Source organism: Aulonocara stuartgranti (assembly GCF_965226115.1).
Source record: "Aulonocara stuartgranti genome assembly, chromosome: 9".
Classification (NCBI taxonomy): Eukaryota; Metazoa; Chordata; class Actinopteri; order Cichliformes; family Cichlidae; genus Aulonocara; species Aulonocara stuartgranti.
This window is the reverse complement of record NC_138960.1, coordinates 13387990-13409396: the sequence shown is the minus strand read 5'-3', so window position 1 is coordinate 13409396 and position 21407 is coordinate 13387990. Positions and strand designations below refer to the sequence as shown.

General features: G+C 36.9%; 2 protein-coding genes across 6 annotated transcripts in view; both read right to left on the bottom strand.

Moving 5' to 3' along the window:
- Nucleotides 1-21407, bottom strand: part of LOC309714707 (uncharacterized protein) — a 138142-nt gene that overhangs the window by 25474 nt on the left and 91261 nt on the right. The window lies entirely within an intron of this gene.
- On the bottom strand, nucleotides 686-21405 carry LOC309713839 (NACHT, LRR and PYD domains-containing protein 12-like; the record flags this gene model as incomplete). Of its 5 annotated transcripts, XM_082545708.1 has the most annotated exons (11): nucleotides 20121-21404; nucleotides 19875-19938; nucleotides 18286-18348; nucleotides 17632-17809; nucleotides 16228-16313; nucleotides 11928-13704; nucleotides 11181-11354; nucleotides 9655-9822; nucleotides 8884-9057; nucleotides 6732-6902; nucleotides 686-2147 (listed from the first exon to the last, which is right to left on the bottom strand). In XM_082545708.1, exons 4-11 carry the CDS (start codon nucleotides 17784-17786, stop codon nucleotides 2132-2134), a joined length of 2721 nt encoding a protein of 906 aa, XP_082401834.1. In that variant the 5' UTR covers nucleotides 17787-17809; nucleotides 18286-18348; nucleotides 19875-19938; nucleotides 20121-21404. The 5 variants fall into 5 exon arrangements, with proteins under 5 accessions (XP_082401834.1, XP_082401836.1, XP_082401833.1 ...); XM_082545710.1 differs by lacking the exon at nucleotides 18286-18348 and having other exon boundaries at nucleotides 11928-13701; nucleotides 20121-21405; XM_082545707.1 differs by lacking the exon at nucleotides 18286-18348.

The following is a 21407-nucleotide window of genomic DNA, read 5'->3' as shown; positions in this document are numbered from 1 at the left end:
CATTTGCTGCCATGTGTTCTCCTTCTTTTCCTTCTGCTAATCTTCTTTCGGTTACAGTTGGGATTATCAAACTTTTAATAATTTAAATTTTAATATTTTTTAGCTAATTCACATACATTTAAACTGTGTCACCTGTTTCACTCTGTGCATATGATGTTTCAAGTGATGTCACTTTTTTTATTGTGTGCAGCTTATTCCATTCATATCTTACTACAATAAAATCATGCATTATCATCATGCATAAATTTTTTTTAAGATGTTGGTCATAAATGGTCTTAAGATATTTTTGTGGTGTATAGTATTAAACTTTTTCACTATATTGTGGTGTAGTGAAATCTGAAACCTGGAGAGATCGTAGAAATATCCTCCTTCTAAGGATATTTTTAACTGTTTTAAAAAGTTTATAAATTATTTGTAGGCTTGTCTGCCTTAACCCCACCTCGTGACCCAGTACAGATGTGGGTGATCCCATATGCAATAGGAGTATGATGCTGTTGGAATCTATATCACTGCCAGGTTTAACACAAAAAACACTTCATTAAAATTTGTGGACTGGCTGAAGCAGGAATGTTGAGCTTTAATTGGAAAGCTGTGGTGGTGGGTGACTAATTAAGCTAGAGGTCTGAATTTGATCGACATGACAGAAAAGCAGGAAGGAAGTCGTTCCATGAGTCAGAGTCATTCCTTTGAGTCAAATCCACACATTTATTGATCCTTATTATCCATATAAAACATTAAGGTTCATTATTGACAGATAACTAAGGCTATGCTCACACTGCAGGCAAAAGCGCATCAAATCCAACTTTTTGACCCTATGCGACCCATATCCGATCATGGTCTGACAGTTTGAACAGCACAAATCTGATATTTCCAAATCCGACCTGGGTCACTTTCATATGTGGTACTGAATCAGATACATATCTGAAGACAAACCAGTCCCACCACTCCTGGTTCCGACTCCGTGTCAATATATACCTGTGCATGGAGGTAGCAGCCACTGCTGCAAACAAGGCCATTGTTAAAGCATGGGCTCTCTTTTTTCTCAGTGTCCTTTCTGTAATTAATTTATCAAAATTCTGTCGGTTGAGACTGTGCAGAAATTGATAGACTGCTGAACAACCTACTGGCTCTGTAGCTGCCATTTTTACTTCTGCAAACAGAGCGTGTTGTGTGTGACATCTTCTTTTGCACACGCGGGCCGGTTTGAGGGCCATGAACTGTTCACACTAGAGCACGTTTGCTGTCACATTGTATTTGAAGTGTGAACAATCAGACAAAAAAAAATCAGATTTGATCAAAAAATTGGAATTGAGACCTGCAGTGTGAACGTAGCCTTATTCATCAGCTGAGGAATTTCAAACTTCAGACTGCTGCCAATTGTCTTCACCCAGGGAAGTCACATGACTGTGTAACATCTCTAACAGTAACAACACAACTGATGGATTTAGCATCCATGAAAAAACCTCTACCTCCTGCACTTCATCTGCTGAACCACTGGATACTTTCATTATCTAAATTACTGAAGATATATAGTACACCAAACTCTGGACAGTTTGCAATTCTCTACAATAGTGTTTATATCACATGATCCCAGTTATTATGTTAGAAAGTATAAAACAAATCTATCTTTTTTCAATTATTGAACATTTTTTACCTGATCAGTTGCACTATACAGATTATGTCGATGAAAAAAAAATTTACTGTTTCAAGAAGGATACTTGAAGTCATTGTCACACGATAGATTTCAAAACCATGATAAATAACTTAAAATTACATCAATTGTACAAAAGATATTAAAATGTATTTAGGTAACTTTTCAAAGAAAATAAAACTGAACCTAGTGTCTGCAAAAAGACACTGTGATGAAAGAACACAAAGGGATGACGATAGATTCTACATGGTGTCTAACAGAGGAGCTCTCAGAGCATTTTTACAGCACTGTCAGCCATCTGCACGTCTGATTTCTGTCACTGCTGAATGAAGCTCTGCTGTCCACTCCACCTCCCTGTAGCCTGGCCCTGTCACAGCATCACTACACACAAGCTGCTGGTGTTTCAACCTCTCTGGACCATCAGGACACGCACACACACCACACACACACTACACACACAACAAAGACAAACAACTGTGTTTATGGGTCCTTCCGTCTGCAAAGACAAGAAAGGGCAGAGTAGATAAATGAGTGTTTGCAGAGACTGTCTTCATCATTTTTCAGTGTTAAAGCACATCCAGTATTAACTATTATTGATCTTTCTTGGTGCATGCTCAATCATCCAGGTACGTACATCCCAAAAGGTTGATTCTGTTCATCTGAACGTGGTGTTTTCAGTGAGAGAGAATTTACATTAATGATTAAGGAACTGACCTCGTAGCCCATTGTTCAGTGGTGCTAGTTTCAGTGATTGTGCAAATGTCCTGTTTATAAGGTTGGGGAAACCTGCAGTCAGCTGAGACTGAAGAAGTCACATGAACAAGTGATGAAATGTTTCTCCCACTAAAAACGCTACATGAAGATGAACAGAATCAAATTTTTGGGTGTTATTAATATTATTAAGGGCAGCACTGACTTGTTCAGACAAGTCTACAGTGGAGCTTAACCGCTGAGAGGCCTGAATTCTTCCTTGCTGCACAAACACTTTACTAAAACAAACAACAGAATTAGAATGAAAACAATGGGATTTGAATGAAAACGATGGAATTTCAATGAAAAGAACAGAATTTGATCAAAAACAAAAGAATTTGCATGAAAACAACAGCATTTGAATGAAAAAAACGAAATTTCAATGAAAAGAACGGAATTATAATGAAATAAATAGAATTTGAATGAAAACAATGGAATTAGAATGAACAGACCAGAATGTGGATCAAAACAATGGAATTAGAAAGAAAAGAACAGAATTTGAATGAAAACAACGGAATTTCAATGAAAAGAATGGAATTAGAAAGAAATGAATAGAATTTCAATGAAAATAACGGAATTAGAATGAAATGAATAGAATTTGAATCAAAACAATGGAATTAGAATGAACAGACCAGAATTTGAATCAAAACAATGGAATTAGAATGCAAAGAACAGAATTTGAATGAAAACAACGGAATTAAAATGAAAACGACGGAATTTGAATTAAAACAACAGAGTTTGAGAACAAACAATTGAATTTGAATGAAAACAATGGAATATGAATGAAAACAACAGAATTTGAATGAAAACAACAGAACTTGATCAAAAACAATGGAATTTGAATGAAAACAATGGAAGTTTAAAACAAACAACAGAATTAGAAAGAAAACAACGGTATTAAAATGAAAACGACGGAATTAAAATGAAAACAACAGAATTTGAGAACAAAAAAATGGAATTTGAATGAAAACGACGGAATTTGAATGAAAACGACAGAGTTTGAGAACAAACAATTGAATTTGAATGAAAACAATGGAATATGAATGAAAACAACAGAATTTGAATGAAAACAACAGAACTTGATCAAAAACAATGGAATTTGAATGAAAACAATGGAAGTTTAAAACAAACAACAGAATTAGAAATAAAACAACGGAATTAAAATGAAAACGACGGAATTTGAATGAAAACAACAGAATTTGAGAACAAAAAATGGAATTTGATCAAAAACAACGGAATTTGAATGAAAACAATGGAAGTTTAAAACAAACAACAGAATTAGAATGAAAACAATGGAATTAAAATGAAAACGACGAAATTTGAATGAAAACAACAGAATTTGAGAACAAACAATGGAATTTGAATGAAAACAATAGGATCTGAATGAAAACGATGGAATTTGAATGAAAAGAACAGAATTTGATCAAAAACAAAAGAATTTGCATGAAAGCAACAGCATTTGAATGAAAACAATGGAATTTCAATGAAATGAACGGAATTAGAATGAACAGACCAGAATTTGAATGAAAACAATGGAATTAGAATGACAAGAATAGAATTTGAATGAAAACAATGGAATTTGAATGAAAACAACAGAATTTGAATGAAAACAACAGAATTTGATCAAAACCAAAGAATTTGTATGAAAACAACAGAATTAGAAAGAAAACAACTGAATTAAAATGAAAACGACGGAATTTGAATGAAAACAACAGAATTTGAGAACAAACAATGGAATTTGAATGAAAATAATGGAATTTGAATGAAAACGATGGAATTTCAATGAAAAGAACAGAATTTGATCAAAAACAAAAGAATTTGCATGAAAACAACAGAATTTGAACGAAAACAACGGAATTTGAATGAAAAAAAACGAAATTTCAATGAAAAGAACGGAATTAGAATGAAATGAATAGAATTTGAAAGAAAACAACGGAATTAGAATGAACAGACCAGAATTTGAATCAAAACAATAGAATTAGAATGAAAAGAACAGAATTTGAATGAAAACAACGGAATTTCAATGAAAAGAATGGAATTAGAAAGAAATGAATAGAATTTCAATGAAAATAACAGAATTAGAATGAAATGAATAGAATTTGAATCAAAACAATGGAATTAGAATGAACAGACCAGAATTTGAATCAAAACAATGGAATTAGAATGCAAAGAACAGAATTTGAATGAAAACAACTGAATTAAAATGAAAATGACGGAATTTGAATTAAAACAACAGAGTTTGAGAACAAACAATGGAATTTGAATGAAAACAATGGAATATGAATGAAAACAACAGAATTTGAATGAAAACAACAGAACTTGATCAAAAACAATGGAATTTGAATGAAAACAATGGAAGTTTAAAACAAACAACAGAATTAGAAATAAAACAACGGAATTAAAATGAAAACGACGGAATTTGAATGAAAACAACAGAATATGAGAACAAAAAATGGAATTTGAATGAAAATGACAGAATTTGAGAACAAACAATGGAATTTGATCAAAAACAACGGAATTTGAATGAAAACAATGGAAGTTTAAAACAAACAACAGAATTAGAATGAAAACAATGGAATTAAAATGAAAACGACGGAATTTGAATGAAAACGACGGAATTTGAATGAAAATGACGGAATTTGAGAACAAACAATGGAATTTGAATGAAAACAATGGGATTTGAATGAAAACGATGGAATTTGAATGAAAAGAACAGAATTTGATCAAAAACAAAAGAATTTGCATGAAAGCAACAGCATTTGAATGAAAACAATGGAATTTCAATGAAATGAACGGAATTAGAATGAACAGACCAGAATTTGAATGAAAACAATGGAATTTGAATGAAAAAAACAGAATTTGAATGAAAACAACAGAATTTGATCAAAACCAAAGAATTTGTATGAAAACAACAGAATTAGAAAGAAAACAACTGAATTAAAATGAAAACGACGGAATTTGAATGAAAACAACAGAATTTTAGAACAAATAATGGAATTTGAATGAAAATAATGGAATTTGATTTAAAACGACAGAATTTGAATGAAAAGAACAGAATTTGATCAAAAACAAAAGAATTTGCATGAAAACAACAGAATTTGAACGAAAACAACGGAATTTGAAAACAAACAACGGAATTTGAATGAAAACAACGGAATTAGAACGTATAGAACAGAGTTTGAATGAAAGCAACAGAATTCTAAAATAAACAATAGAATTTTAATAAAAAAGAGTAGAATTAGAATGAAAACAACAGCATTTGAATGAAAACAACAGCATTTCAATGAAAAGAACGGAATTAGAATGAAATGAATAGAATTTGAATGAAAACAACGGAATTAGAATGAACAGACCAGAATTTGAATCAAAACATTGATTTGGAATGATGAAAAAGATTCACAGGCAGGAGCTGAGGCTTTGTTATTGTGCATGAAAACCTTTGGTGCTGAAGAACTGACTAACAGTATACAGTCAGCTGATGAAGCAATGTGCCTCCTGCCAATGAATGGATTTTCTCTTGTTTCACTAAGACCAAAGGTTGCTGTGTATTGTTGAACTTCTTACCTGTTGCTAAAATATCAGCTTACTAATATACATGGAGGCTACTACTGAACAAATGTCAATGAAAGCACTGACAGTAAGACATATGCAATCTTGATTCCTGGAGGTTATGACCCAGGTCATAATTTTGTGTACTGCATTTACTTCTCCACACCTGGAGCAGTGGTGTTCATTTAGTAAGCAGTTTAATGTAATTTACAGGTGAAGGCTGACCACTGGTTCGAGATTAAATGGGTCTGGCTATAAACTGGGACCTGTCAAGACTGACAAATCCTGCCTGCTTCCTGCTTCCAACATATCTCTGTGCGTGTGTTCTTGACTAATTTTCCTGCATCATTTTGGATTTCCATGATAGGCGAGTTGGTTGTTTTCTTTGTAGAATGTTTTGTTTCTTGACAATTTCTTCCTCTAAAAATAAATAAAATATTCTGTAAAATATTTAATACACCTGTGTGATTTGATGTTTCTGTGTTCATGTCTACAGGAAATAAAGCTTGTTTCCAGCTGACACCCTTACAAATCCATTTATTCTCTGTAGATGTGAACATTAGTTATCGTCACATCAACTCAAACACATGATCACAAACTTCTGTGTCATTTGATCGGATGTCTGTTGTCTTTCTGTCGAATATTGAAGCCTGCCACTGTTCTCTTCTTACAGCCTCACTGAGTTAAGAAGACTGCAGATGTACAAGAAACACTGGATCACTGATTTCACACTGTGTTATACTGGGAAAGCAGCCTGGACTGAGTCCAAGCCTCTACTCACTTGAGAACCTCCAGTGTGTGATGTGGGCTGTCCACAAGCTGAGACAGCTGTTTCACATGTGATTCCTGCAGGTTGTTCAAGGTCAGGTCCAGCTCTCTCAGATGGGTGTTGGACTGAAGAGCTTTGAACAGATAATCACAGCTGGTCTCTGACAACTTGCAGCCCCATAACCTGAATGAAGATAGAAGATGTAAGTTTATGAGGCAAAATCTGTGGTAAAATCATTTAAGGTTTGATAATTTGTTCAGAAGATTTGAAATGTTCAAGTTTAAAAAATGTAAAATCCAAACAGTTTGAGCCAACAGGATGGAGGTTCAGACAAAAGGTACAAGTGAAAAAAAGAGCTCTCAATAATCTGACTGATGACATGCTGTTTGTTCACTGAAGAAAAAAGAAAAAAAATAGGGTCTTGGAGAGTGGGGGTATGAAATTCTGACAAAAATCCTAATTTTTAGATCAAAATTGTGAAAAAAGTATTTACATTGCTTCAGTTTTAAAGATTTAGTTTGAAAGAAATGTATATATTTGAGGACACTTTTATACCAGACACATTTTAAAAGCTGGCAATTTTTTTATGTGTTATTTTTTTGATGTAACCTGCCAATAAACTCTGATATAATGCATCAAATGGCAACATTTATAGTAATATTGTATATTATCCCTTGTTATTTAAATCAATTAATAATACTTTTTTTAAACTCAAATCTCCCTGAACCCCACCTAAACTTTGTCTTTGTCTTTCAACACACAAGCAGCAGCATGACCAGAAATGAGAGAAAAACAAGTCTGATTGAAAAACCTTTTGTAGCAACGGACTCTTTGGCCACTATTGACAGACCTGTATAGCTAGCATTACCCAGCATGCCATTCAGCAGTACAATTTGTAATTGTGCAATGATTCCTGCCACAAACTGTTTCTGTTCCACAGATTCCTGTGTGTCATGACCTTTGTACCATGAAAACGAGTTAACTGTAAATGATTAATCAATGTGTTGTATACCAAGAGTTGATAGCAATAATGTTAATTGTTGTGAATTTTAGCACTACGGTTAGCATTTACAGGATATTGTTTTATAGTGATATTATACAAAGGACCCTGTTTCTGCAATGTCCTTTGTTTTAAAACTTCATCTCCTCTTCTTGTAACCCCACGGGCATTTCCTTTGGCCTGCTGGCCTGGAAAATCCAACAGTTCATCTATATGTAAACAAGGCACTTAAACTGGGATAGTGCATTCCTCAGTGTACCTCAAGCTTGCAGCCTGCTAAAGAACACACACAATTGATTATGTGCCTCTGGGTATATATGGTTAAACATTTCCTAGATGCAAATAACTACATGCAGTATTCTACCATGTGCAAACTTATATCACTAAAGGATTCTAAATGTCTAGTGTTTAATGGACCTGTATGATAATATTAGACTGAAGATTCTGTAACTTAACAAAGCTCTTTATGCTAACTGTTATTTTCTCTTGCCTTGTTAACTCAAGATTTATGGTGTATACTAAGGTTGGAGGAAAAACACCAACAAATCACTCTTTACCTTGCAGAAAATGTTTATGTGAAGACCATCTGGTTTTTGTGTCAGAACTCAGGATGTAGGAGATCTCGGTAAAGATTTATTGTTTTTGTGAGTGTTTTTTTTATTGCCCTTGCTGAACAAAGGAATTTAACTGTCAGGACGCCACCCCACCCAGTGGGCAGGGTCTGAACTGAAACTTGTCTGCCTATAAAACTGTTGCACAGAGAATAAACCTTTGAGTCAGTTTGGAATGACACCTAGAACAGTCTCCGCGTCTTCTTGTTTTTCCAAACTGCTCCCGGTACTCCAGCTGGTACCGTGATTAACCATTGATCATGCATGAGAATATTTTAATTTTGTTTATGTTAAAGGATGAACTCTGCTTATCGCTGCCCATGTCTCGAAGGAAACCCGATCCACGGACGGAGATTTCTTTCATTAATCAGGGTGGAGCCCAGATGAGGGCTGTTTGTCTTAAGATGAGTAACACAGTTTTAATGTTTGAAATGTGAACCATTGTTCTGCCACAGTTAAAGTGTTAATTAGGTTAATGTCAGTATGTATGTGTAGGTTAATGCCAGCTTTCACATCATATATATGTAAGTACAACTAAAACATGGTGTCTGACCTGAGAGTCTCCAGTCTGCAATCTGAAGTCTTCAGATAAACACACAGCTGCTCCACTCCTGAATCCTGAAGGTTGTTCGTGCTCAGGTCCAGATGTTTCAAATGGGAGGGGTTGCACTGAAGGGCTGGAAGCAGATGATCACAGCTGATCTCTGACAAACTGCAGCACTGCAATCTGCATAAGGAATTTTTAAAAAGTGTTTATTACTAAGAGTCTGTGCTTGAAAGCATCCAGTGTCATAATATGTCAGGAGCTGAAGAAGGTCAGCACTGAGCTAGGATAGTCCTGGTGAGCAGTTGGCATTAGCTCTCCTGGGGGTTTTTTGCTTTGCTTTTTCTAGATGTCATGCAGGTCTACCTCTGAAACTGCTGGTCAGTCATTCCTCACTGGTGAAAACATTCTTAGATCACTGTAACTGTGTGTGGCAAATACCTTCATTAAAATAACTAAATATGTAGCAATGTATTAAATTAGGCACTGATCACAAACTCCAACACTGAAATGAAAGCACTACAAACCCCAGTGAAGGTGTAAAGTACAATTTTAGCTCTGCAGTGGCTCTTTGTGCTTTCTGACACAAATAACTCGTCATCTTTGCTTCATCTAGTTTACTGTCACTGTTCAGCAGTGTCAGTTTGTAAATGTGCCAAAATTCCTGGTACAAACTATGTTCCCAAGATGTTTGTTAATCGACACTATACTACACTTAGACTATAAATACTATACTATCCGGGATTAGGATCTAAGCACAGTTAAAATTTGGTGTCTAACCTCAGAGTCTCCAATAGACAGTGGGGATTCTTCAGAAAACCACAAAGATGCCTCACTCCTGAATTCTCCAAGTTGTTGTAGCTCAGGTTTAGATATTTCAGATGAGAGGGGTTGGAATTCAGAGCTGAAGCCAGAGAGCTGATATCTGACAACCAACAGCTCTCCAACCTGAATAAAGAATGAAAAATGCAGATATCAGTCATCAGTGAGGTTCTCTTCAAGATTAACGCCCAGAAGTTTTATCATGGATTCTAAAATCATTATTACATCATTCTAAAAGCATTATTATATCAGTCTTCAAAGTACAAAACTGTTAAAGAATGGTGGACACTAAATAAATATTGAAACAGCTGGATCTGACCACGTGACTTTATCTGTCTGCTGAGCAGAAGTCAAAGTACCAACATGACAGAGTTATCTGAATGTGTTTCCTTTATTCTTAAAATAGAAACAGTGGTCAGTTGATCTTTTTTCGTTAGTATTTTTTACATGAACACTATTACGGTTTCAGTCCTAATCTCTACACTAGACTGAAGCTCTAAACCTGAAGTGAACTGAAGTGACATTACCTGAGCTCAACGTCTGAGTTCATGAGAGCCTGAAATGGTCTGCTGAAGAATGTGACTGACAACTCTTTATAAAATGTTCTTTACACTCAAACTGGTCAGTAGTTTTTCTTTAAAGATTTAGTGCTGAAAATATTCTCTATCTACAGAACAGATGATTTAGAACTATACTCTTAGACTCTAGGCAGGCACTACTTCACAAACCATGGTAGTCTGTCTGCCTGGTTAGTGAGGTTATATTGGGCTGGTAAAGGCAGCTTTCAGTCTGCTGTCAATGCAGATATTCTGTTTTTTTATGACTTCTTGTGTTGTTATGTTGCTTTACAACAACATAAGCGATATTTGGTGCTGTAATACTCAAAATGAGTTAAAACAGGATCATTTTTAGAGGAACAGAAACTTTAAAAAAAAACTCTCAGCTTCCCTCTTCTTATAGTCTTTTTAAGAAGCCTCTCTCTTCTCCAGCTGTTTTTAAAAAATCCTCACATACATTCAGAATCCTGCTTTGCTGTTATGTTCCGGACTGTGTCAGGCTGCTGTTTTCTTTAACACATACATCACCAAAGCAGCTGTGTGGGTTGTCAAAATCTCTGTAGCCTGTTTTTATCTGCTATTTATCAGAGTGACTGACACCCCACACAGACCCTAACGCCTCATCACCAATCACCTCATCTTCTCTGACTGACTGAGTTTGACCTGTGGAGGCTGAACAACTGTAAAAATATCTCTCTACCATAACCTGACTTCTGTCAGCTTTTAACTTAACTTTGCTCAAGTCTGTCACGTCTGTTTGGAGCCAAAAGTAAAAATTATCGTTCAGCCATTTGGAAAAGCAAACATTTCTGAAATCAATAACACTTCTATATATTTTTGTTCATACAAATTGTGAACCTTTATTAACCAAGAGTGTAAAACTTAGATCTTTGATTAAACAACAACAGCTCCAGTCAGCAAACTCACCTCAGAGTCTCTAGTCGACAGTCTGGACTAGACAGTCCAGCAGACAAAATATTTAGTCCTGAATCCTGCAACTTGTTTCCAGTCATGTCCAACTCCACCAGATTGGAGTTGTCGGATTTGAGAGCTGAGGCCACAACTTCACAGTGAGTCTCTGAGAGATGACAAGCTTTTAGTCTGTGACAAGAGAAAACATCAAATATGTTATTATAAAAGCAGGAATTTTGCATTGTAAACACAGACTTAGTGAATAGGAAGACAAAACAAAGGGATTTCATATGTAATATACAGATGAAAACAAAATTGTGTTACATTTAAACCATGATCATGTCCACATTTTGTCAGTGAAATCTGATCCTCGTCAATGGTAAATGGATTCATTCTTATATAGGACCTTGCTAATCTACTTGAGTAAAAGTTTTTCTACTCAAAGTGTTTTATAGAACCTGCCTCATTCACCTTTTCTATAACAATGTTTTAGATTATAAACTAAAGAAGAGAAACATTTGGACTGTTTCCTGTTTTTAATTTGGCTCCAGAAGATTTTGAATAAAGTCAGTTTAATGGAAAGATTCACCTGTAAATGGTAAATGGCCTGTATTTGTATAGCGCTTTACACATCCAGTCATCCACCCATTCACACACACACATTCACACACTGGTGATGGCAAGCTACATTGTAGCCACAGCCACCCTGGGAACTACTGATCTAATCTGATTAATTGTGTTAATGATCACAACAGGACTCACAGAGCCTTTCTGCAGTTGCTCACAGCTGGGATCAGTCTGTGTCGTCCTTCATCTGATGTGTTGAACTTCTGCAGGTCCAACTCATCCAGAACCTCCTCCGACATCTGCAGCATGTAGGCCAGAGCTGAGCAGTGGATCTCACAGAGTTTTGTCTCTGATTTCACGAATTCTTGGATCTCCTGAAACACTGAGCTGTCATTCATCTCAATCAGACAATGAAAGATATTGATGCTTCTGTCAGGAGAAATTTGAGAACGTCTCATCTCTTTTAGGTTGTTGATGATTTTCTGGATAACTTCTGGGTTGTTCTCTGTCTGACTCAGTATACCTACTAAGAGTCTTTGGTTGGACTCTAGTGTGAGGCCATGCAGGAAGCGAACAAACAAGTTCAGAGTGTCATTTTTACATTGGAGGGACTTTTCCATGACTTTGCTCAGAAAAATGTCCAGAGATGTCTCGTTATATTCTTCCCCCAGGACTTCTTTTAGTACCTCTGTTTTCCTGTTGGTGTAACAGTGAAACGTGTAAACAGCAGCCAGAAACTCCTGAATGCTCAGATGAACAAAGGAGTAGACTGGTTTTTGGAAAATCCCACACTGTCTTTTAAAGATTTCAGTAAAAACCCCTGAATTAACTGAGGCCTCTGTGACATCCAGACCACACTTTTCCAGGTCTTCTTGGTAGAATATGATGTTTCTTTTTTTCAGATTTTCAAACGCCAGCTTCCCCAGCTTCAGAAGAACTTCCCTGTCAGCATCCGTCAGCTCCTGTGGACTCGTTTCATGTTCTTTTTGGCACTTGTGTTTATTTCTTTTTGTCTGAACCAGTAGGAAGTACGAGTACATGTCAGTCAGGGTCTTTAGTAGCTTTCTTCTTTGGTCTGTATTCAATATGTACTCAAGGATTGTGGCAGTGATCCAGCAGAAGACTGGGATTTTACACATGACATTGAGGTTTTTGGATTTCTTAATGTGGGAGATAACTCTGGACAGCTCTTTCTCACTAAACCTCATCCTGAAGTACTCCTCCTTCTGAGCATCAGTGTAGCCTTGCACTTCTGTTACCCTGTCAACACATTTAGGAGGTATCTGATTGGCTGCTGCAGGTCGGGTAGTTATCCAGATGAGGGCCGAGGGAAGCAGATTCCCTTCTATGAGGTTTGTTACTAACTCATTGACTGATGATGTCTGAGTAATGTCAGAAACAATCTTCCGGTTAGTGAACTCCAGTGAAAGTCGACTTTCATCCAGGCCATCAAAGATGAACAAAAGTTTACAAAGAGTCAGTTTCTCTGTGGTGACTTTCTGTAATGTTGGATAGAAAACATGGAGCAGCTCCAGAAGACTGTACCGCTCATCTTTAACGAGATTCAACTCCCTGAATGAAAGCAGAATCACTATGTTGATGTCTTGGTTTTCCAAGCCCTCTGACCAGTCTACAATAAATTTCTGCACTGAGAAGGTTTTTCCAATGCCAGCGATTCCGTTCATTAGAACCACTCTGATGGGTCTCATCAGGTGAGGTAAAACTTCAAAGAGTTTGTGACACTTGATTGTTGGGGCATGGACGGTATCTGTTTGTGAAGTTGTCTCCAGCTGCCTCACTTCATGTTGAGTATGAACCTCTTCACTCTGTTTGTCTGTGATGTAAAGCTCAGTGTAGATCGTGTTGAGGAGGGTTCCACTTGTTGATTCACCAAATCCTTCAGTCACACGTTCATATTGTCTCTTTAGATGCATTTTATGTTCATTTAAAATCTCCTGCAGACCAACATCTGCTGTTAAAAAAGAGCAAATATAACAAAAAAGAAAACAGTTATACTTTTATTACATCTAACCATAACATTATTTAAATGGTTTGCAATAAGATTTTTTAAGATTTTTTGATTTTTTTTAGACATTTTTAAGAACACATTAGATAAGTTTTTTTTTCTCTCAGACCCTCGAGATGTGTTCCTGTGTTTATGTGGAGAACAATTTAATAAGAAATAACAACGTCTGCTAGTCAGCTTACAACAACACAGCATTTCCATTTGACAGTAAAAGCTTCCATGTGTGAAAACCTTTATTGTGAAGGAGCAGAAACAGTCTGATTTTCATCAGTAGTAATTAGCAAAGTTTTTACACCATATGACAAATTTTGAAATAGTCTGTGTGTTATAGCTAATGATGATAATTACTGCTGATTATTATGATTACTACTCTGGCTGCAGCTTGATGTCAGCTGTGCAGTGACCTGTTCCCAAAAGCATGTTTAACTAAACGAGTCCAACAATAAACTCTGAGGTCAATGAACCAACTCTGATCAGCTGTTTTGTCAGAGAAATTATTAAGTTATTCTATTTGTTATTATTCTAATGTTGGCCTGCTAAATTAATCCCAGTAATGTATATGTTTCATGTTTTAACATGTTAAATGACAACAAAATGTTCAGAGCATGCTCACTATGAATTTCATGGATAATGAAAAAAGCTATCGTCACCGGAGCTCTGATGCCATAGTTGTATTCAAACTGGGATCACAATTGTAATGTATAGTAAATGATTGAATGCAGCAATTATAAATCTAACTTTTGCCTTGTTGGTCACAAAATTACAGAGATGCAGTCTATAGATCTTGTCTCTGCCTTTACATTGATGGCAGGTTGATATAAAAAGTGGTTTTGTTAAATATAAAACATATTTAAAATCTAACTGGGATTCTACTGTTCGTATGTGTTTGTAAAGACATAAACTCGTTCAAATTTGTGTTTTGATGTAAGCTTTAATATTGACTGTCTGAATGAGGAAATGTGGAACAGAAAACCAGAGCTTCCTTCTTCAAGCAGGAACAAACTTAAAGTTTTACTAAACCTGCTTTCTAGAACATGCTCAGCTTTTCTTGGCAGAAGTGTGTTTTGTCTTTATTTTTGTTTTGTTTTTGTTTTGTTTGTTTTTTCTGTTTTTGTTCAGCAAGTGAATCTGCTGAGCAATTTGTGTGAAAATTAGGGAAGCGTAATTACAGAAAAACCTACTGTGGGCTGTTGGTCAAAGTCTGTGGCTCTTGTTTAGGATGATTTATGATGTTTGTTTCTGATACACAATGTTCTTTTGTCTCCATTTTATTATTTCACATGTCTGAGCTCACTGTGAACCTTCATCGGATCATCTTTTCTATTAACTGTAATGTTTGGCCTGCAAAGTGTCTTATTCTTGTTACTTTGTTGGCAGTTGCCAAACAATGAAATTGTGCATTACCACCAACAACTGTTATGCAATGTGGACTGAAATGTCGCTGATAAAAAATATTGCAAATGTTTATGGGAAATGAAGTCCTTATCTAAGCACTTTCATCAAGTCATATGACAGCTGACAGAGAAAGCAGAATAGAACCTCTCTGTTGAGAAAAACTCAGTAAAACTCAGATTTATTATTGTACATATGAAGAGAGAACTGGTGGTTATGGTTAGTTATACTTTCAGATAATCCTTATATAATGTGGCTAATTCATCCAAAAATTAAGCACTTCAGTTTAGGAGAGGGGATTAGAGATGTGCCGTACTCAGAATACAGCTATCCACCATCAATGAATTTTGTAGTGCTTTCTTTCTAAAGATAGACACAAGTATTCCAGTGTGTGCCAAACTGTTACACAAATTGTAATCCTGCATTTTTTTTTATTAGGGCAGTCTGTATCTGTAAAACTGATGGTCAAAGAACATCACACTCTGTCAAAACTTTTAATTTTTCAGTATGTAAGTGGGCAGCTTGGTGCTATTCACTGCACGTGCTTTCACTCCTTGGATTGTTAGAAGTCAGTCAGTGACGGGGGTGGGGCAGGATCCTGGTGTTGTGCAAACCACAAACTGGGAAAGTGGGAGTTGGATGACATTTTATTCTGGTGTCCTGTTTATTTTAAATATCTAATCCCTGGGCAATGTAGGATTAATTCACGCCTTATAATATAGTAATACTATCTAAACATGTTAAAAAATCAGCCAATATTACCTTTTTATTATGATATATTATTATAATATTTGGTAGTAGAATACTGGTTTAACTCTCTTTCTGCAGCTCCAGTTTGTTTTTAATTATTTTCAATCAACTTGCCAATAAAAGCCTGTGTGTCTTTATTACACAATAACACTTATTAAAGATCGACAGTTCCACCTGGAGAACTCAGTTCACTTCCCTCGGCCCCTCCCCTATGCCACATTAAGTACCGAGGATGTATTACATAACTCTGACTGTAACAGTTTTTCTCAGAAATGAGTCCATGAATAAGCAGATGCTTAATCCTACTTTATAGACAGCTGCTCTTACTGGATATCTGCAGTTGTGCTTCAGTCCTGGATTTTTCTGGTCCACAGCTGGTAGAGACTGGATCCTCTGAGATCGCCTTCCTCTCTCTGTGAACACATTTTTTAATCGTTAAAGTCAATTGTTGTTTATCAGTTTAAAGAATGGATCAAAATTTGACAACACTGTGCAGACGGTCTGATGGCCAAAAGAGGAACGAGAAAAGGGAAATACTTTTTAAGATGAAGAAAACTAGAGCTTGAATCATCAATGTGATGTTTGCTTTTGATTTCATCAACAGTAATAAAGTGCTTTCCCTGTCAGCCTGTCTTACTTAACACTGATCTGTGTCCAGTTTTCAACAACTACAACCTCAGCCAGGTGTAGTGATTGTGAGTGCAAGAAAATAATTATTATAATAGAATGTGTTAAATTTTCTTAGATGAGAGGGTCCAGCAGATCAGAGGAATAGGGAAGGATTTGTCTGTGTGTTTTAGTTTGGTTTAATTGTAGACCTGAGAGTGTGTAACTGTGTAGAGGGAAAGGAATTTATGGACACTGGGGGTCTGCTGTCATAAAAGGAGACAGGAAGCTACAGTTGGGGGTTGCGGATGCTTGTACCTTTAATAAAAGCTCATAATTGTCATAACTTAGAAGTAGGTTTGCAGGAGACTCTCCACATGCTTACCTGTAAAAGTAAGACAACAAGAGGCCAATGGCCCAGTGGATGCAGAGTGGGGATCTCAGTGCTTGTAATCTGTTAACTTTTTTTGTAGAGGAATTTGGTTTAGCTTCCATGAGGGGAGATTACTTTTATGACCGGCAGGAAGTCACATACGCAGAGACACACACACACACACACACACACACACACACACACACACAGTGTTTTAACTGTTACACTCACATACCCACACGCACACTCACTCACGTGCACTCACATAGATACACAGGTACTCACGTGCTCGCATGTACATACACAAACACAGAGTTTGCATCGTCTTTCACTAGCGTAAAGAGCAGTAGGGAAGACGATATACTTCAGCTAACAGCTGAATTTCATTTGATTGAGCTGACTGTGAATATTTTATTTGTTTGGAAACAAAGTTGTGGGGAGTTGCTTCGTTGTATACTAGCAGCATTAGTCCTCTTAATGCTTCCTTTGTCTTTCACTCAGTATTTTGTATGTGAGGATCATTTATTTTACTCACACTTGTTTATGTAGTGATGTTGCTGACATAAACATTTACATTTAACATAAAATATATTATAATCTTGTGCTGAAACCATTTTAATTTGAAAATAAAAATGACCTCAGTAAGAACTGGACTAATAGAGTGTACTATTCACATAAAGGTCAAATTTAAATGGACTCGTGGTTACACACTGAGGGAGGATGAGAAAATCTTAGTAGAAACTGAGTCTTACGTTGTGTCTGAGGGTCCAGGTTCATCCCTGAAGTTTAAAAGTTCAACTTTGGAGATGTCACTTCTCATAGAAGGACAGCTGGATCCTGCAGACTCTGCTCCACTCTTTTCTTCAGACTCTGCTCCACTCTTTTCTTCCTCAACACAAATGTTCATCTTGTGAACTTCTGAAAGTCAGTCTGAGAGGTAAACCAGAAACAGTGAGTTCACATTAGCAGAGGTTATTAAGTTACAGTCAGATTTCTCCACTGAGCCAATTTCAGAATTGTCATGTAAACTAAAACCAGATCGTCATGATACACAGGGAATAGAGAGAAACTTAATTCATCTGGTAAATCTGAAGACAGTTTTCAGGAGCAGGCACTAGTTTGTGGATGCTGCTATGTTAACCTGCCGTGTTGAATACATTGGCTGAGATGGGCAGTATCATTACTTCAATCACATTTTATGAATGTACCTAGAGACCGGCCATGCAGGTACTATGCCAAAGTCAGAGAAGAAGAAACCTGTAGGTGTTCAGACCATAGAGGAAAACCTTCAGACTCAAGATATGAATCATACCGATGTTGTATCATCTGAGAACGGGCTCCCTTTACCAAAGACAAGAAAACATGGGACAAAAAAGAGACGACTGACAGTATACTGATATACTGACCAACAAATTGTCATCCTCTTCCTCCTCACCTCAATCTTTATCTTCTGAAGTGAAGTCGGGGCTCTAATACACAAAAATGTGCATAAACATGTATGTTTATGGTGTTGCAAATACTACAACCCGGACAACAACCCAGCTGAAAAATAACAGCTGGTTAAGCGAACATTATGCCAGCAATGTTTAGTCTGAGTGTCCTAAAAATCATTTTTTCACTCTCATCAACTTCTTTGTCCAATTTCACATCGCATGACAGTTTTTTGCTAATTGAAAAACAAGGTTAAGACATTTAATTTGAATTGGTTAAAAAGCAGAAGGATAAACCAGACTTAGCAAAGAACCACTTTTTTAAAGTGTATCTGGGGGACTTTGTTACTGGCAGCCTGCCACACTATCACAAAAACTTAAATTATTCCAATTTTATTAACTGAACCTAAATCTTAAACCTGAATTTTGCATATCTTAACATAGTGTCCAGTGTACCCTTGAAAAGAAACGTGGAAACTGCACAAATGGAGGACAAAAAAAGGAAACTACAGAAGATGAAGAGTATCTGAAAGTGATGCTGTAGCAAATCCCTGTCACCACAAGGTCCCAACACAAACAGTCAGACAGGATCAGATCTTTTGTTTTCACTCTTTTTTCAAATTGAGTCTGATCTAGGGTCACGGACCAGCCACTGCAGGCTTCATGATGCCATGGACTGACCTTTCCAGAGCCCAGACCTCAACATTACTGAAGCAGAGTGAGATCACTTTGATGGACAAGGGAGAAAAGGGAAGACAAACTGAAAAGAAGAGCTTGGAAGTTGAAAACTATTCCAGGCAATAATTTAAAGAAATTACTAGAAAGCTCGTGCGAGTTCACAGTATGTTGAAGGATAAAAGTGGCCGTGACAGTAGTTCTAAGGAGCTGTTTGTTTAACAGTCTTTTGTTTGTAGGTCCAAACATATCAACAGGCCTGAAATTAAAATCTTACTGTTAAAGAACATTTGCATGGTCTGTGTCACTTGTCAAGCATGATTATTGTTTTAATGATCTAGTGGAGAAAACCAGTTCGACCACAATCCTAAATGTTCTTCCTATGTGTGGAAAAGAATCAACAATTTGTCTTACAGTCAGCACACTGTGTATATAGTTTATACCTGTTGAACCAGTTCCACACAGCACAGAGCATAAAGCAGATAACACACACTCGCTCAGTTTGTGCACCCGCTTTGGATGTTATTAGTCCATACAGTGAGCGTTATTTAGCAGAGCTCAGCCATGCAGATATGGGCCATAGGGGCCCATATCTGCCAGTTTTCCCTTCCCATTTACAACAGATCAGACGGCCTCTCTCTGTCTCTCTGTCTCTCTCTCTCTCTGTCTCTCTCTCTCTGTCTCTCTGTCTCTGTACGCACTTTTATTGAATCTTATTTTTAAGAGCCCACAAAGAGCTAAACTGACTGCAAAGCATTTAAACATAGTCTGAACATTAGTGCAGTTCACTTTTTATGTTTTTTAATTATTGTAATTTAGGTCTTATTTAGAGACGGGATGTTAGCAAATGTTGTCATAATAATGGGAAGTAAAGAAGTACAAATACTTACTGTATTTTAGTAGAGTTGTCATGAATTACTGGCTGTGGACCCAAATGAAGGCTGATGAGATGTGCTGACAACATAAAGTGAAAGTGCACCTTTACTGAGTGGGTAGATAGTCCAACAAGCAAAATTAAAAACACATTTGGGAGAAAAATCAATACTAGTACCACTAATTACTAGTAGTAGTAGCAGTACTCCTATACTACTATTAATAATAGTAACAATAGTCAGGATCCTACTGTGGTTGCTTACCTGCGTCAGTTTATCCTTTCTCTTTCTCTCTCTGTGGGGGTGTGTTTGCTGTGAGTGAACATTAAACTACGCCTGTATCCTCTTCTGACGTCCAACAACACAAAAACAAATATTTCCTCAGGCACTCCCTTTAGCAAGAGACTTATACTTTTTTCAGAATCTACTTAATAATATATAAAATGCATTTTACAGTCACTATTTTTCTATCATATCTTTCATTAATTTATTTAAAAAATGAATTCAGCTTTTTTTTTTTTTTTGCCTGCCCGTTTGGTTCTTTTGCCATCAGAATTATTGTCTAAAGGCGAAGAAAGATGCCCAACGGATTTACTTTATCAAATGGACCATCCCAGCCTTGCCGTAATGGTCCATTTGATTAACCTTTTATTGTTTTTTTTTTTTCATTTTCACTTGCTAAATACGGGACAGACTTGACTGGGGAAAAGAAAGGGGAGAAAGAAAGAGGGAAAGAAAAACAGTGGGAAAGAGGGACGGGGATAAAGGGCAAAAAAACAAAAACCAACTAAATAAGCAGACAAAAATACATCTTTTAATCACCTGGATCACCTGTTGAGAAAGAAAAAAGAGAAAACAACCAGAAGAAGAAAAAAAGAGGACCATAATAAACAACATCACGATGATCTATGGGAATATAACAGTAAATACTAAATTTTAAACATTATTGTGCAGCACATAAGATCAACAGAACACAGTGTGCTTTGAGGTAGGAGCCAAAAAGGGTGTAGTTTGTGTGTGTGAGCACCCGTGTGTACACCTGTGAGCATGGATGCAAGGTTCCTTCATGTAATGATCTGCTAGAGGGTGTGGGGGGGGCCACAGCCCCGTCCTCCAGGGCATGAAGCAGGTATGAAGGAGATCAAGACTCCAGACATCCAGAGGCCCCCAGAACACAAGAGACCAAGGAAGACCCACAGAGGGGCAGCCGCGCCACTGTCCCAGAAAGAGCTGAGGAGAGTCCAAGATGAGGGCTCACTCAGCAGCCAGGGGGGGTTGCAGTTGCAGAAAATTAATTCATCTTAAATGGCCTGTATTTATATAGCGCTTTACTAGTCCCTAAGGACCCCAAAGCGCTTTACATATCCAGTCATCCACCCACTGGTGATGGCAAGCTACATTGTAGCCACAGCCACCCTGGGGCGCACTGACAGAGGCGAGGCTGCCGGACACTGGCGCCACCGGGCCCTCTGACCACCACCAGTAGGCAACGGGTGAAGTGTCTTGCCCAAGGACACAACGACCGAGACTGTCCAAGCTGGGGCTCGAACC